Consider the following 17,592-nt stretch of genomic DNA (forward strand, 5'->3'; position numbering starts at 1 on the left):
CAGTCCTCCCTGTGATTGCAGACCCTCACACCAGTCCTCCCTGTGATGGGAGAGCCTCACACCAGTCCTCCCTGTGATTGCAGAGCCTCACCTGGAGCACTGGATGATGCAATAGCCTTTTCTATCCTGTTGAATGCACAAATTAGGAGCCTAACCATGATTCAATAAGATCATGATTGATCTCTTTGTGTTTCAAAGTCCACATTCCCATTTACCCTAGAAGCCTTGATTGCCCCTGCCTAACAAGAATCTGTCTACCTCCAGCTTAAAAATATTCATTGACTCCACCTCCACTGCCTTCTGAGCCAGATAATTCAAAAGTTGTATAATATTCTGAGAGAAAAAAATTCCCCTCATCTCTGATGTAAGACAGCAATCCCTAATTCTTAAACAATAGCCCCTAGTTCTGGACTGAGTCATTTCCATCGACTTTGTCCAAACCATTCAGAATCTTATAAACTTCAATTACGTCACCCTCACACGACTAAACTCCGTTGGAAACAAACCCAGTGTGCCCAACTCTTCCAAATACAACAATTTGTTCATCCCAGGTATCATTCAAGTAAACTTCCTCTAAACCACTTCCAATGCATTTACATCCACCTGTAAATAAGGAGACCAAAACTGTACAGAATATTCAAGATGTGGTCTCTTGTTAGTGTACTGTATAATTGAAGCATCCTTCCCTTTATGGTCAATTCTCTTGTAATAAAGAATAGCATTCCATTAGCCTTCATGATTACTTTCTGTACCTGCATACTAATGTCTCATTCACTCGAACAGTGACACTTGTCTGCAGTTCAGAATTCTGCAGTTGTTCTTCATTTAAGTAATACTCTGCTTTTTTATTTTTCCTACCAAAGTGAACAGCTTTGCAGCACAGACTCCAATGGAACCTCACTTGTCGCATCCTGCCAATCATTAAAACAATTCTGCTTTTTACCAACCAGTCAAACTTCTGTCCATGCTAATTAATATGTTACCACCTACATCATGAGCTCCCACTTTTGCACAGTAACCTTTTGTGTAGCAGCTTGCCAAATCCTTTCTGGAAATCCAAGTACATCCAAAGGCTTCCCTTTATCTACAGTGTATGTTACTGTTTCAATGAACAGGTTGTTTAAACATGATTCCCCTTTCAGAAAGCCATGCTGCTACTTCCTAAGACCTTGAGTTTTTCCAAGTACCAGTGTACAACTTCCTGAATGATTAGTTCTAACTTTCTCATAACAAATGTCATTCTAATTGACATATAGTTCCCTGTTTCCTGCCTCTTACCTTCTTGAATAGAGGATATATATTTGCTATTTTCCAGTGTGATAGAACATGTCCTAAATATAGCAAATTTTGCAAAATTAATGCTAACACATCTGCTATCTCTTCAGCAACCACTTTAAAGACCCCAGGATGAAGTCCATCAGGACCCTTTCAATCTGCCCTCCATAAGTTTGCTCAGTACCGCCTCCCTATTGGTTATAATTTCACCAAGTTTCTCTGTCTCTTCCACCTCCTGATTTTCAGCTCTTACTGGAATGCTTTTTATATCCTCTGTGGTGAATACCAAAGCAAAATATTTGTTCATTTCATCTACCATTGTATTATCTACTGTTAATTCCCCAATCTCTAGAGGATCAAAACTGTTTTATTCTTTGTTTGTTTAAATACATGTGGAAACTCTTAATAAATGTTTTTACATTGCTAGCCAGCTTCCTCTCCAAATCATGTTTTTCTGTACAATATTTTAGTCTTTTTCTGCTGTTCTTTATATTCTATTCAAGCATCTGACGTGATCTTTGTCGAATTATGTTTTTTTCCTTAAGTTTTATCTGTTCCTTAACTAATTTAGTTAACATTGAATGATGGGTCCTCCTCTTAGAAATGTTCTTTACAGCTGAATATACTAGTTCTGAGTATTCTGAAATATCCCTTTAGATACTGCCGCTGTGTCTCTATTGATCTATCCTTTAGTTTAGCGTCCCTGTTCATTGCAGCTAGCTCGGCTTTCAAGCCCACATAGTTAGCCTAATTTAGGTTTAAATATTAGGCCTTGATCCAATCTTCCCACTTTTAAATTGGATGCAAAATTCTATCAAAATATGGTCATTGCTACCCAGGGATCCTTCACTCTGAGGACATTAACTATTCCTGTCATATTACACAATACCAAGTCTAATATAACCTAGCCTCTGGTTGGTTCCAGAATATGTTGTTCTATGAAACAATTTCAAAAGCATTCTTTGAACTCCTCATCCAAGCAACTACTGCCAATCTGATTTTTCCAGTCTATGTGTAAATTAAAGTCACCTGTAATTATTGGTATCCCTTTATCACAAGCACCCAATATTTCTTTTTCTATACTTTGTCCCACATGCTAGTTACTGTTTGAGGGGCCTGTTGATCACTCCAACTAATGACTTCTTACCCATATTATTCTTAACCTCCACCCAAACCAATTCTACATTCAGATCTCCTGAACTAAGGCTAGCTGTAACTATTACCCAAAATGCTACTCCTCCACCTTTACCTGGTTTCGTATTTGAACGTCATACATCAATTAATATTCAAGAGCCAATCCATGTTATCCCGTAGGCCAAGTCTTTTTCATGGTTATCAGATCATATTTATTTACTTCAAGGTGCACTGTATCAATTTGTTTGCTGTGTTATGAATGCTACACACATTCAGATACTGAGTATTTTAGTTTTGTCTTTTTGATATCTTTCTAAAATCTTAACTGTTGGTGTTTTCTTAGGTTTATCTTCTCCATCTCTTCCAGTCATTCTCTGACCTTCATTTCTCATATTACTATTTTACTCTACTGACTTGACCCTAACGTTTATACAGTCATAGAATCATGCAGCACGGAAACAGACCCTTTGGTCCAACCAGTCCATGCTGAACATAATCCCAAACTAAACTAGTCCCATCTGCCTGTTCCTGGCCCATATCCCTCCAAAACTTTCCTATTTATATATACATCCAAATATCTTTTAAACATTGTAATCGTACCAATATCCACTACTTCCTCAGGAAGTTCATTCCACATGCGAACCACCCTCTGTGTAAAAAAATTGCCTCTTATGTCTTTTTTAAATCTCTCCCGTCTCACCTTAAAAATGTGCCCCCTAGTCTTGAAATTCCCCATCTTAGGGAAAGGACAACTACCATCAACTCTATCTATGCCTCTCATTATTTTATAAACTTCTTTCAGGTCACCTCTCAACCTCCTGTGTCCCAGTGAAAAAAGTCCCAGCCAATTCAGCCTTTCCCTATAACCCAAACCTTCCATACCCAACAACATCCTAGTAATCTCTTCTGAACCCTCTCCAGCTTAATAACATCTTTCCTATAACTGGGTGACCAGAACTGGACGCAGTATTCCAGAAGAGGTCTCACCAATGTCCTGTACGACCCCAGCATAATGTCTCAACTCCTCCACTCAAAAGGACTGAGCAATGAAGGCAAGCGTGCCAAACACCTTTTTAACCATCCTGTCTATATGTGATGCACACTTTAAAGAATTATGTACCTGCACCCCTAGGTCCCTCTGTTCTACAACATTACCCAAGGCCCTACCATTAACTGTATAAGCCCTACCCTTGTTTATTGTATCAATATGCAAAACCTCACATTTATCTAGATTGAACTCCAACTGCCATTTTTCAGCCTGTTGACCCATTTGATCCCTTTGTAATCTTAGAAAACCTTCTTCACTGTCTATGTTGCCACCAATTTTGATGTCATCCGCAAACTTACTAACCATGTGTTCTATATTCTCATCCAAATCATTTATATAAATGACAAACAATTCACAGCATCTACCTAAAATTTAATCCCTCAGCGTCAGTTGTTTAATTTAAAACCTATTCAACCTTCCTAGTTATAGAGTTTGCACAGACACTGGTCGCTGTATGGTTCAGGGGCAGATGGTCCCAACATTACAGCCACCATTTTCTCAGTACTGAAGCCACTTTCCCACAAACTGGAATCACACCAACCTTTGAGCCATGTATTCACTTCACAGATCTGATCTCCCCTTTACTAATTGACATGTGGCTCTGATAATGATCCTTGATATTCTGTTCTTCTGTTTTCTGCCTAGCTCCTCATACTGTCTAAGCAGAACCTCTTTCCTAATCCAAGCTATACCATGGTACCGGCATGGATTACAAGCACTGGATCTTCCCCATCCCACTCTATTTCCTGTCCAATCCTAAGCAGAAGTCCTGAACCGTGGCCACCAGGAAGGTAACACAGCCTTCTGGACACGAGCTTATGGCTGTACAGAACAGTGCCCCATCCCGCTTGCTGTACTATTCCCTACTACCAGTACACTCCTTTTTACTTACACACACACACACTCACACACAACCCAAGCATAAGCGTACACATACACCTTACTGTACCAGAGTGCCATCATCAGTTAGCTTATCCTCACTGCAAACCTCCAAACAAGCAGAACAAACCTCAAACCTGACCTGTTGGACAATTACAAAGGCTGGTATTGCTGCAATCCTACCCTGTGGATATATACGTTCCTTTCATTGACCACTGCACAAATCTGAAGTCCCTCCCTATCGTAAAGGATGAGATTGCCTCCTTGCACAAAATATTCAGGCTACATGGAAAATTGTAACTGCTTTAACTCATATTTTGATTGGCATTGAGACCTGTCATCATCCCACTCATATTTACAGTTTCCCGGTGCAAATCTGTACATCTTCCCTTTCCTAAAAAGCTCCAGGAATACACTCCGCACCCAAGGAGTTGTTAATCTCATTTAAAAGTCGATCCAACATTTATAAAAATGTTTATAGTTTTTCATAAAGCTTACGTAAGTTGTCCTTCAGCTTTTGGTAGTTTGGGGGGCAGGGTTGATGGGAATTTAGTAAATCTTTTTCACAATTGCTCTTTTGTCATTTAAACAATCAGAAATGAGGGAGTCTGGGAGAGCCATTTCCTGATGAATTCAGGATTCTGACAACCACAGAGATGTTATTACTACTGGAGTTCCCAACTGTCATGGGTTTCAACCATTTAAACATAATACGTTAAAGTTTCACCACTCACCTGTTCACAATCTCACTTAGTACCTTCTGCCAACTGGAAATCTAATCTTCACTTATCGACGATTTTAAAAAAATAAGAAAAAACGTACTTCTGTGTGTAAAAGTATGCACTGTGCATCTGCTGCGTACTGTGACTGCACATTCCACTATGTTCGTAATTTGTGAAAATCACCAATTGTGCATTGTCAAGGGACACATCCCCAGTGAATGGCTGGATTTTACTGCATTCATGTATAAGTCAACCCCAACATTTGTCTGAAATATTAGTCTTAAAATCTTTACTTTTACACAAGTATATACGGTAATAGGCAACAGTTTGAGGGAACAGATTAAGTCCAAAATGCCTTTGGCCTGTTGTTGATCTTAAGTTCTTAGTTTTGGCAATGATGATTTAAATTGAAATTCTTGGCAAATCCAAAGGTTGAAAACAGTTTATGTTCAATCAGAAATTGGTGGAGGGTTTAAATGTACTCCCAATTTGTTCACCTCTGGAACTGTAAGCAATCAAGCACTGAATCATAAAAATTTGCAAGACAGGAGGAGGCCATTCAGCCCCTCATTTCCATGTGGCTCAGTAACAACCTAGATGGTCTCATTCCCCTGTTTCCTTTCTCTGTAACAGTACAATTTTTTAAAATTGTCAGTTTATTATCCAATTCCCTTTTGCAAACCCTGAGTCTCCCTCCTCCAAGAATCTTGAGCAGTGCATTCCAACTTATGACTACGCACACCCTGAAGAAAAATTTGCCTCCTGTCATCTTTGCAAGTCACATTAAATCTGTGTGCTCTGATCGTTAATGCCTCCACTAGTGGGGACAGTTTCTTTATTGACTCTGTCCTGACCCTTCATGATGTTAAACACCACTACCAAATCTCTTCTCCTCCTCCTCCAATGTTGGGAGTGTGGCAATATGACTTCAACGGCAAGAACTGTTAAGACCACAGTCCAAGTTGGAGAATTGTTTCTGATTGTGCAGAGAATGCGTTTCATCTTAGTCTTGGTGTTTCTTTCGTTCAAGTGTTTAACTGCATTGAAAATAATTTTAGTTGTACATGTGCTGTATTTGAAGATTGTGGGATATTGGATCAATGGACAGGGAATTGTTTGTGTTTAAAAGAAAATAAAATTTTGCTTGGCAACAAAACATGTAAAGTAAAAGGGGGAAAATTAATTATGCCACAAGTGAAGTATATAGATTAAACACATGAAGGTGTCTTGAAAAGCATATTGTTGGGAACCTCATGGATATTCAAGGCTAGAACTGTGTATAGTGCAAAGTGTGATACATTTATTTTGTGCAGGAATACTTGACGGATTACCATGGTGGTGTGAAGACTAGTGTTGCGTTGATTAATCTCTGACACCAGCAAAACAGATGTAGCTGAATGGGAACTGCCAGTCGTGTAGACTATATATTGCAAGTTGTACATTTTTTTAACAGAGATATTGCACTGCTTAAATATGACACAGAATACAGATTTGATTTGGAGGCAGGCAGTGGCACTTGATTTCTTTTTATAGCTCTGTTGTCGGGATGTTTTGGCACATAGACAAGGCAATGTTTTCCTTCTGATAGAAATTCTGAGATTTCAATTATTACAGCCTTCTAATTTTCCCTGGGCAAAAGTCAAGTTGGAGGTAACTGTAAATCAGTCAAAAAGACATGTCTTTTGTGCGGAATCCTGCATGGCAAAACATAATAACAGCCCTTCCAGGTCTTGCACCCTTACTCTTCCAATAGAGATCTCCTTTACCCTCCCCAGGTTTGAATGTAAGAGATCGGGTGCTGTTTACGGATGACACAGAAAAAGTCACCTGCCTTTATATGGCTCTTTACACCATCTCAGGATGTCCTGAAGAGCATTCCAGCCAAAAGGTACCTTTAAAAGGACAGACTGTATGGCAACCAATCTGAGCACAGAAAGCTCCCACAGATATCAATGAGATCATCAACCTGATCATCTGTACAATGTGCTGATGGTTGTGCAGCAGTCCTTCTGCCCTGCAGTGGTGCACCATCCTAGATTACATGCTTAATAATCTAGAGTGGAATTGATCCATGGATCTTGCAACTCGGGGATCAACATGCTAACCACTCTGCCAGAGTTAACACCATTAAATAAAATATATTCACTGAGCAACATCGCCTAATTTATTATGGCATACTTTCCCAGCTTCAGTATTAAGTGAAAATCTGGGGAAAGTCTTGGATGTTGCTGACTAAAGTATCTCAGTGAGACCCTGAAAACTGTGATTTATGCGCTACTTAGTGGCTACTTCATGTAGACATCAAACTCAACAAACAAACTTGCTTAGACCTTGTTGCTATCAACAAGTTTCACTACATACATCATTGAACAAGACAATCAAATGAAAATATATGTATTAATGTACAATAATTACAAATTGAATTACGAGCAAGAGAAGCATTTTTGTTCAAGTCATTCTATGTCTTTCTCCCTTCCCCACGTTAGTAACATAAGACCATAGAACCATAAGATATAGGAGCAGAGTTAGGCCGTTTGGCCGATTGAGTTGGCTGCATCATTCAATCCTGCCTGATATGTTTCTCAACCCCATTCTGTTGCATAATCTGGGGCTCTAGGTCCACAGCTAGGCCTGGGCACCTTAAGGAGAGGAAGCATTGGCAAAAGGGACAGGCAACGGTCTGGCAGCAGCATCTGGAGGAAGGCCAGATGGGGAACAGGAGTGCAGAACCTGTCCATCCCAAGGTCCATAGCTCCATGTCAGATGTGACAGTCGTGGGAGTGATGGTGGCGGAGACCCATAACCAAGACCCTTGTTTCAGAGACTCCAGCTGATGTCAAGCAGCAGAGAAGGAACAAGAATGTGTGACACATTGCATGTAATACATGAAGAACCATTTTTCACTATTTTTATATAATGTGACAATAAATCTAAACTCCTGATACCATTACCAATCAAGAATCTTTCTGTCTCTGTCTTAAACACACTCAGTGACTTGGCTTCAGCAGTATCCTGCAACAGTGAGTTCCACAGATTAACCATCCTCTGGCTGAAGAAATTCCTCCTTATTTCAGTTCCAAGGGTTGTCCTTTTACTCTGAGGCTGTACTTTCAGGTCTCTCCTACTAGTGGAAACATTTTCTCCACATCCACTCTATCCAGGCCTCTCAGTATTCTGTAAGTTTCAACCAGCTTTCCTTCATCTTTTGAAACTCCATTGAGTACAGATCCAGAGTCCTCATTCGGTCATCGTATGAAAAGCCTTTCATCTCCAGGATCATTCTTGTAAACCTCCTCTGGACTCTCTGTAATGCCAGCACATTCTTCTATAGATACAGGGCCCAAAACTGCTCACAATATTCTAAACATGTCTAATCAGAGCCTTATACAGCCTCATCAGTACATCACTGCTGTTGTATTGTAACCTTCTCAAAATGAATGCTAACATGGTATTTTCCTTCCTGAATGCCAGTTAAACCTGCATGTTAACTTTAAGAGAATTCTGAATGAGGATTCCCAAGTACCTTTGCACATCAGATTTCCAAAGCCGTTTCCCCCATTCAGAAAATAGTCTACCCTTCTATTTTTCCAACCAAAGTGCATAGCCTCACATTTTTCCACATTGTATTCCATCTGTTACTTTATGCCTACTCTCCTAGCATGTCCAAGTTCTTCTGCAGCCTCCTCACTTCTTCAACGTTACCTGCCTCTCCACCTATCTTTGTGTCATCTGCAAACTTAGCAATATGCCCTCAGTTCCTTTGTCTAGATCATTAATGTATAACGTAAATAGCTGTGGTCCCAACACTGACTTCTGTGGAGCTCCACTAGTCACTTGCTGCCATCCTGAAAAAGACCCCTTTATTCCCACTCTGCCTTCTGCCAATCAGCCATTCTTCTATCCATGCCAGTACCTTGTCCCTAACACATTGGCTCTTAATAGCAGTGTCCTATGAGGCACTTTGTCAAAGACCTTTTGGAAATCCAAATAGATCACATCCACTGGCTTTCCTGTGTCTAGCTTGCCTGTTACCTGCTCAAAGAATTCTTTCAGATTTGTCAGGCATGACCTCCCCTTGATGAAGCCATGCTGACTGAGCCCTATTTTACCATACACTTCCTAAGTACTCTGCAATCTCATTCTTAATAATGGATTCTATAATCTTACCAACAGCTGAGGTCTGGCTAACTGACCTATAGTATCCTCCCTCCCTTCTTAAACAGGGGTGTTATATTAGCCATTTCCCAGTCCTCTGCGACCCTCCCTGACTCCAGTGATTCCTGAAAGATCAGCACCAATGCCTTCATAATTTCCTCAACTATCTCCTTCAGAATTCTGGGGCGTTGTTCACTTGGCCTGGGTGATTTATTCACCTTCAAACCTATCAACATCCTCAGCACCTGCTTAGTGATGACCACTACATTCACCTGTGCCCCCTTTCTTGAAATCTTGTTATGCTGCTGGTCTCATCCATCATGAAAATTGATGCAAAGTACCTATTCAGTACCTCTGCCATTTCTTTGTTCTTGATTACTACTTCTCCAGCTCATTTTCCAGTGGTCTAATGTCTACTCTTGCCTCTCTCTTACTTTTGTAGATGTCTAAAAGAGAATCTTGCAGTCTTATTTTGTTACGAGCTAGCTTATTCTCATATTTCATCTTCTCCTCCTTATTGCTTTTTGCTTTATTCTCTGCTGGTTTTAAAAGGCTTTCCAATTCTCTGGCTTCCCTCTAATCTTCACCACATTGTATGCTTTTTCTGTTGTTTTCATGCTGTCCCTGACTTCCTTTGTTAGCCATCGTTGCCTCATCCTCCCATTAATATGTTTCTTCTTCCTTGGGATGAATTTCTGCTGTGCCTTCCGAATTACCACCAGAAACCCCTGCCATTGCTGCTCCAGTGTCTTCCCTGCTAGGCTCATCTTCCAACCAACTCTGCTCAAGTTTCTGTCTTGTCTTTGTAGCTTGCTTTACTCAATTGTGGTATCATTATATCTGATTTGGTCTTCTCCCTCTCTAACTGCAGGGTGAATTCTGTCGTGTTATGCTCACTGCCCCCTTAAGGTTCCTTCACCTTAAGCACCCTTATCAAATCTGCCTCATTACACATGGCCAAGTCCAGAATTGTTTGTTCCTCGTGGGCTGTACCACAAGTTGCTCCAAAATTCCATCTAATAGATTTCCATAAATTCCTTTTCTTGAGATCTGCCACCAACATCCTCTGGTCCCACAAACTTTTACAATCTCTGCACTCCTCCAATTCTAATGTCTTATGCATCTGCAATTTTCACCACTTAGATATCAATGGCTGACTTGCTCTCCTTGACTCCAGCTGCCTCAGACCTCAATGAATTCCGTTCTTAAACTCCCCTGTCTCCTATTCCTCAAAATCTATCTCTAACTAAACCTTTGATCACTAGATACCTCCTTATTTGGAGTAAAATATTGTTTGATAATGCTTCAGTAAAGTGCTTTTGGACATTTTTGGTGGCACCAGTACTGGGAGAATGGGACTATAAAGTTGAGATTGTTGTATGACTCTGATAGGAGGAATGCAAGTCCCACTATTCTGACTCGCACTGTTAGTGTAAGTGTTTAGATTCAATCACCAACATGACCAATTGGTTTCCTTTTGTACTACTATCCACAGTAAAAGAGACTTTCACTGGGCTTTTTCAATGAACTCAAAATCATTTATTTATTATAAAACAAAGCTCACTCTTAAAAACAAGTGGTAAAACTGGTTAACATTTGAGCTATAATCCAGATTTAGAAATATATCACTTTTTAATTCCAAAATACACACACAAAAACAACAAAGATTCTGCAGAGTAGATACTTTGAAAACAGCAAAAGAAGACATCCTGATTGGTCAATGGTTTAAAAACAAAGACCAAAATTTGATGAATTCTAACATGAATTCTTCTTGGTGGAATTGGGTTTCAGAAAGATCTTCCAAACAAAGATTCAGTTTGGTTGGAAATTAAGTCAGGTCCAGGTCTTTCAGTGTTTACAAGGTTATTAAAATATTGAAACGTGGAAGAGTTATCAGGTTCTGCAGTATTTCAATCAGAAGAACGGGAGACAGACTTGCAGTGTTACTCCCAGCTTTGGAAGTTTTGCTTATTTGACTCCCTATATTTGTGAAACATAAACCAAGCCCAGAAAGAGTTACCAGGCAGCCATCAGCACAAGGACCCCATAGACTATCCTAAAAGCAAGGTTTCTGAACAATTGAGGGCAGTAGACCCCATCTCTTATCTCCCTAAAAATCTTGCTTGGCTATTTTTCCAAAGTCATTGACTTTCTGTAATCAACAGGTGGATCACAATACACATTAAATGTGTGACTTATTTTTCAAGAAACTACACTGGTTGCATTCAAAACCTTGAGAAAAGCCCTTTTTTTTAATTAGCAAAGTGACCAAACAGTTCAGTACCTTTCAGTTCTCCACATGATCTATATAATCCATGGGTATTCCTAACATGGTCTGTGTCTGAACCATTTTAGAAGCAGTGTCCTTGCAAACTGCAAAATTAGCTAAGTGGAGATGGTTTTAAACTAAAAAGTGAGGCATGGATCAAATGTGGAAAGATGTAGTGTACTAAAGAGTAGAGACAGGGTAAGAGAGGTAAATAATAATGTGGGAAGTGAGGTTCAGACAATGGAAGGGAGAAATAAAAATTTAGGAATGCCCTAATAGTTAAGACTAGATGTCACAAAGATAATGAAAAGACATAAATACAGGTTCGGTGTCTGAATGTGTATAGCAGTCATAATAAAGTAAGGGAATTGATGGGTATACATTGAAGTGAATAATATGATCTCACAACCAATAAGGGGAAATGACTGCAAGGTAACAAGGATTGGGTCCTGAATATTCTGACTGTATTACTCAACAACAATAGAAGGTTAGTTAAAGGTTAAGGGATAGTATTGTTAATCAAGGATAATGTTACTCCAATTGTTAGAAATGACCTTGGTTCAGGAGATCAGAATGTAGAAACGGTTTGGTTGGAGATGACAAATAGTAGGCAAAATACGTCACTAGTGGGAGACATCAACAGACCTCTAACAGTACAGAATGAAGTATGTAAGAAGAACGGTCGCTCACTTGTGAGTAAGGTATTACAATAATCATCAGTGACTTCAATGTGCATATAAACTAAATCACAAGGGCAGATAAGCCACAATCTTATGGAATGGCAGAGCAGGCTTGAGGGTCAAATGGCCTACTTCTGCATTTTTATTGTAATGAAGGCATAAGAGTCTTTTGATAACCATGAAACCATTGCTGATTGTCGGGAAAACTCATCTGGTTCACTAATGTCCTTTATACAAAAAAATCTGCCATCCTTATTGGGTCTGGCCTGTCTGCGACTCCAGACCCACAGCAATGTGGTTGACTCTTAACTGCTGCGAGGGCAATTAGGGATAAGCAATAAATGCCGGACTAGTTAGTGACTCCTACGTCCTGTGAATTAATGAAAAAAATTATGTAAGTTTAAAATTTATATATTGGGTTGAATGTAATAAAATTAAGTAATTATTTCTTTTTAACACAAATGTTTTAAAAATGCTTACAGCTAAATTGATATCCTTTTCTAGAGATCCTTAATGTTGTCATTCCAAGACACTCCTGCATTAATTCTTAAACATGTCTAAATAATAGTATGAGACAAGACGTTCAGTAATGTGTTAATGTGCTTGGTAAGACCACCAAACCCATAAATCTTCATAATTAACAAAACAACATATTTCTTAAATAGAACAAACGGTGGCAATTAGTTCAGGAGGTGGGTTAATTAGAACTTTTGTTCAGACTGTCATATATGTGAATGAAAGAAACAGGTTTAGTTTTGCCACACTTGGTAATAGCTGGGGAATTAGAGTGATGGAGAGAGTGAGACTGTATAGACAGTCATGAGTTTTCAGACATGAGAAGGGGATTTTGTTTTATATTGAGGAAGCAGCTGTGTAAGTTAATAGCCATTTGCTCTATCCAGGGTGTTCCAATGAGAATAATTCCGAATGTTTAATGCACTAACCATGTAGAACAGTGCGTTGAACAGCCCCAGGCTCTGATTTCTCAATATCACCACTAGTCAGGGATAGTGTTTGCACCTTGGATGCAATCATTCCAGGATTAGTATTAGTACCAGAATTCATCAAATTCTTTTTTTTTTGCTTTCAGACCATTCACCAGTAAGAATGTTTTCCTTTTGCCCTTTTCAAAATAGCATGCAACATTGAGCAATCTTACAACAACCCAAGTGCAAATTATGCCTAAAAATGTGGTTTATGAAGTGCCTTTCACTGATACATATTTGAACGTCACTGTCTACAAATCCCTTCATGAGCCAATGCATTGAATAGTATGTTAAACAGTATTTTTTTCTTTTAACTTCTCTTTGGTGTAGTCAAGTGGTGCAGTATCAATACCATGGCTAAAAGTGGATATATATTTCAAAAAAATTAACTGTGGTTATTAATCAAATTATCCAGTCCACAACTTGGGAGGAATCCAATTTTAAGCAACTAAAAATGACCTGTACAAATCTATTTCATTTAAAGTTATTTTGGTGTGCAGTAGTTAGTTTATAAACATACAGATTAACATGTGAACATACTAATTAAGAGCAAGTGTAGGCCACTCAACCCGTCAAGCCTGTTCTGCCATTCAGGAAAATCATTTCTTATTTGATTACATTCCTGCCTATCCCCAACAACCTTTCAACTCCTTTCTTTCAAGGATCTATCTACCTCTGCTATAAAAATACTCAGTGACTCTCTGCTACCCCCGTCTTTTGAGGAAGAGTTGCAAAGACTCATGACCTCTATGAAACAACCTCCTCGTCTCTGTTTTAAATGGGTAATCCCTAATTTTCATACAGTGACGTCTAGTACTAGATTCTCCCATAAGAGAAAACATATTTTTCATGTCTACCCTTTAGATCTGCTAACTTTCAATCAAATCATGCCTGTTCTTCTAAACTCCAATGGATACAAGCCTAGCCTGTCTAAGATGTCCTCATTCATAGTTTCACAGTTTTCTTTTAAATTGTATTCAAAACCTGTTAAAATGCGTCAGTTAGGCCTGAATTTTCTTCTTTACAAAGTACCCACCATCTTCTGATTGACATTGGGCTCAAACCTTTCAAATCCCCAGTGCTGCTCTGAGATTTCTGGCCAGGTCTTCCAAGCCTGGCATCTACAGAAACAGAGAGAGAAGAGTCCCACCAGCAGCCTCATTCCAGTGAAGTCACATCAGGAAGTAGACTGAACATCCCCCTTTCTTTTACAGCACTGGTTGAGTGAATGAACGGCCAGAGTGGTAGGTAAGTGGGCTCATCAGGTCACATTGAGAGAGGTGGTCAGCTTTGGGGCTGTCGGTCAGGTTGCAGGGGTAGTTGGGTGCTAGTTAAGTCTGTTTGAGCAGCTAGAGTTGGGTGGTTGGAGGGATTGTCAATTCAAGTTGGGAAGGGTAGTTAGGTGATGAAGGGATTCTCAGGGAATGGTTGGGGGAGATCAAGAGGGTAAGTGGGAGTCAGGAAGGGTAGTCTGATTTGGTCAGGGAGAAATCAGTTTACGGGGAGCCGACAGTTCATGACGGTCCACGTGGTGGGACGGGGTGGGTTTCAGGAGAGAGTCAAAGATGTTGCTGTGAATGAATCGGGGGGTGTCAGTTACCGAGGGGTTAGATTGGGATTTTTCTGTCCAATATTTCTTGGATCACTTATGCAGGTAAGTATGTCAGAACTGTCTAACGTCAAAGTCCTTAACTCAAAGTCAGACTTCTGTGGAGGAGAGTGGGAGAATTGCCAGGGAGAATTTTCAGGTAATTCTGAATAAGTCAGTGCATCGGTATTTCCACAGAGCACTGACATATATCTTGTGTCTTAGAATTCAAAGATCTGTGTCAGTTTTGTAACAAACAAAGAGAATGCTGCAGAAACTCAGCAGGTCTGGCAGCATTCATGGCAAGAAACAGAGTTAACATTTCAAGTCCAGTGTACTACTTCTTCAGAGACAATGCTGTGTCAGTTTTGTATCAGCTTAATCTTTAGAGACTCTACAAAGATTCAGAAGCAGGCATAACTAGCACAGACTCCCTGTGGTAAGTAATTCTTCCTGGGTCATTGAGAATTTTATGGAAAAAAATGGTTTCTATTGTGTTGTTTATCTTTGAACTAAAATTACAGAAACCCAAATGTCATTTGCACTTAGAATCCCATAACATGTCCACTGATTTCAGACAAATTGTATAGAAAAAGAATGACAGCATAACAGAAAACCATGGCCTAGATTGCTCTGTTAATATTGTAAACTTCTTTGCCGAATCTCCTCCATCACCAATTTATTGACACCTTAATCTTTGAAGGTTAAATCTCTGTGAGTTAACACCACTCATTGTGCTTGCTGAAAAGAATGATAAACCTTTTTAAATGGAATAATTCTCAACCATTACTTTTCCCCTGAAACCAGGAAGCATATGGGTGTGACTGATTAATGTATGCATTGCATTAACAGATGGAATGATTGTGTTTCATTGGGTTTCCCTCTTTAATCAGGGTTTATTTTTTCTTTTCTGTCTGCAAGGTCAAGAAGAATGGGTTTCATCTCGGCCAAGTTTAAAGGCCCCAATCCTGAGGTCAAGAGGGACCTACAGAGAACACCCCTATGGTAGATATTGAAGGCAGCCCTTGTTGCACAATGACTACATGCGTGCCCTATGGTCAGCTTATAAACAACTACAAGACAAGTAATAGTTCATTTATTTTCTTGCCTAAGGATATCTTCTCTCGGGTAACCCTTCTGCACCCTCCTTCTATTTCCTGAAACTTTGACGAAATGTTGGCTTTACTTTATGACAGGAACTTTGTAGAATGGACAAGTTAGTCCCCAGAACATGCAAAAGGGAAGCTGCTCCTTTTAATTGTTTTCTTTTATTGCTCTATGTGTAGAAATATGTTCAACTAGCATGAACTGGTGATAAGTTTAACATTTCCAAACCCACTTGGTAAAGGTTGACGCGTATTTAGGGACAATGGAAGACTGTAATAAAACTTTTTTTTGAAATAGGTAATAAACAAGTTGTAGATAAATTGTTTTAAATTGTTTTCTTTTAATATTTGTCACTTTAAGATGTTCAATATTTAATTTGTAAAATTTAATTTATAAAATGATGTTTGATGGAATTGAAAACAATCGGCTATGTATGTAGCTAACTTTATTAAAGTGATCTGTTCGGTGTTTAAACTGTATGTGGTGATAAAATTGCATAAAGTTCCATGTGTAAGCTTAACTAAATAGGTGACTTTAATTTGTCAAATACATTTGCCATAATTTGTCAATAAAGCTGAACTCTTTTGTAAAGAACTAAAATTTGGAATTATTTTATTCTAGTTCTTAAATGACTGCCTCTTTTGTTCTGCAGGAAATGCCTAAACTGTTTGCTACAGTATAAACCAAAATGAACCCTTAGCTGTTTTTTTTTAAGAACTTGACACTGTGTAAGAATATAAAAGTTGTATTAACACGCAGCAGATGTAAATAACCTAAAAAGAAGTTAACATGCTAACCTGTTTACGTCACTTATCGTTCGTAAACTCTAATGCAGAAGATGTTACAGCAATAAATGGACATTAAACTATCCTATAAGCTTGATCTTACTAAACGCAAAACTCTTAACTGACTTGTTTGTGTTAGCATGTCTCTCATGACAATGTAATGGAGTTAAATGAGGTAAGATCTCTTCCCACTATAGACTGTCTAAATGCCTTGGACCGATGAATTCTCCTGCACATTAAATATCCCATCAACATGTGCGTATTACATGGAAACCCATTCTTGTCTTCACTCAAAACGAGGGCATTTAATGTATTATTGAGATGATAATAATTGTCTTTGCCAGGAAATCATCAGTGTCACTGCCCAATTGTTTGACATTCACCTTTAAAAGAACTTTATTTGTAATTTCCAGTGCTAATGTATCTGAATTTCACCGCTCGTGAAAGCAATTTAGAGGGGCTGATATTTCTTGTTGAGGCAATCAGACATGATGGCTGATTATTAAGAGAATATATCGCAGGACTCAAAGGATGACTAAACGTTAAACACCCTGCAAATACAAGGTAAAACTAATAGTAACTCTATAATTTTGCTGCATATACAACATTTATTTTAAATATTTACAAATGACGCAGTTACTGTCAGTTAAAAAAGTAAACCTTCCAAAATGTGATAAACATAGGGAATCTAGGTCATTAAAATGGCTAATTAGCAATAAATAATTACCACATCATTGTTTCTTTTCAATATATAACCCTGCTTCCGATAAACAAGACTAAAATGACCAATAATTGTAATACAGCTCTTGCTAAAACCTCAATTGTGTAAACATCATCGTAAAAGGGAAAGTGGAAAGCAATTAAGGGAGCAATCATTTTTAGGCTAATCAAAAGCACTATTGATCCTGATATACTTTAGTTCTTGTTAAATATTGAAACAATGGCATTTTTGTCCTTGCGAGTG

General features: G+C 38.8%; 1 protein-coding gene across 1 annotated transcript in view; it reads left to right on the top strand.

The window, feature by feature from the left end:
• Positions 1 to 16,087, top strand: part of khdrbs2 (KH domain containing, RNA binding, signal transduction associated 2) — a 424,077-nt gene extending 407,990 nt beyond the window's left edge. The window contains exon 7 of the mRNA XM_048597077.1: positions 15,658 to 16,087. Within this exon, the coding sequence (XP_048453034.1) occupies positions 15,658 to 15,752 (95 nt within the window). The 3' untranslated portion in view covers positions 15,753 to 16,087. The remainder of the gene's footprint in view (positions 1 to 15,657) is intronic.
• Positions 16,088 to 17,592: the final 1,505 nt, after the last annotated feature.

The sequence above is a fragment of the Rhincodon typus genome, chromosome 5 (assembly GCF_021869965.1).
Source record: "Rhincodon typus isolate 14 chromosome 5, sRhiTyp1.1, whole genome shotgun sequence".
Classification (NCBI taxonomy): Eukaryota; Metazoa; Chordata; class Chondrichthyes; order Orectolobiformes; family Rhincodontidae; genus Rhincodon; species Rhincodon typus.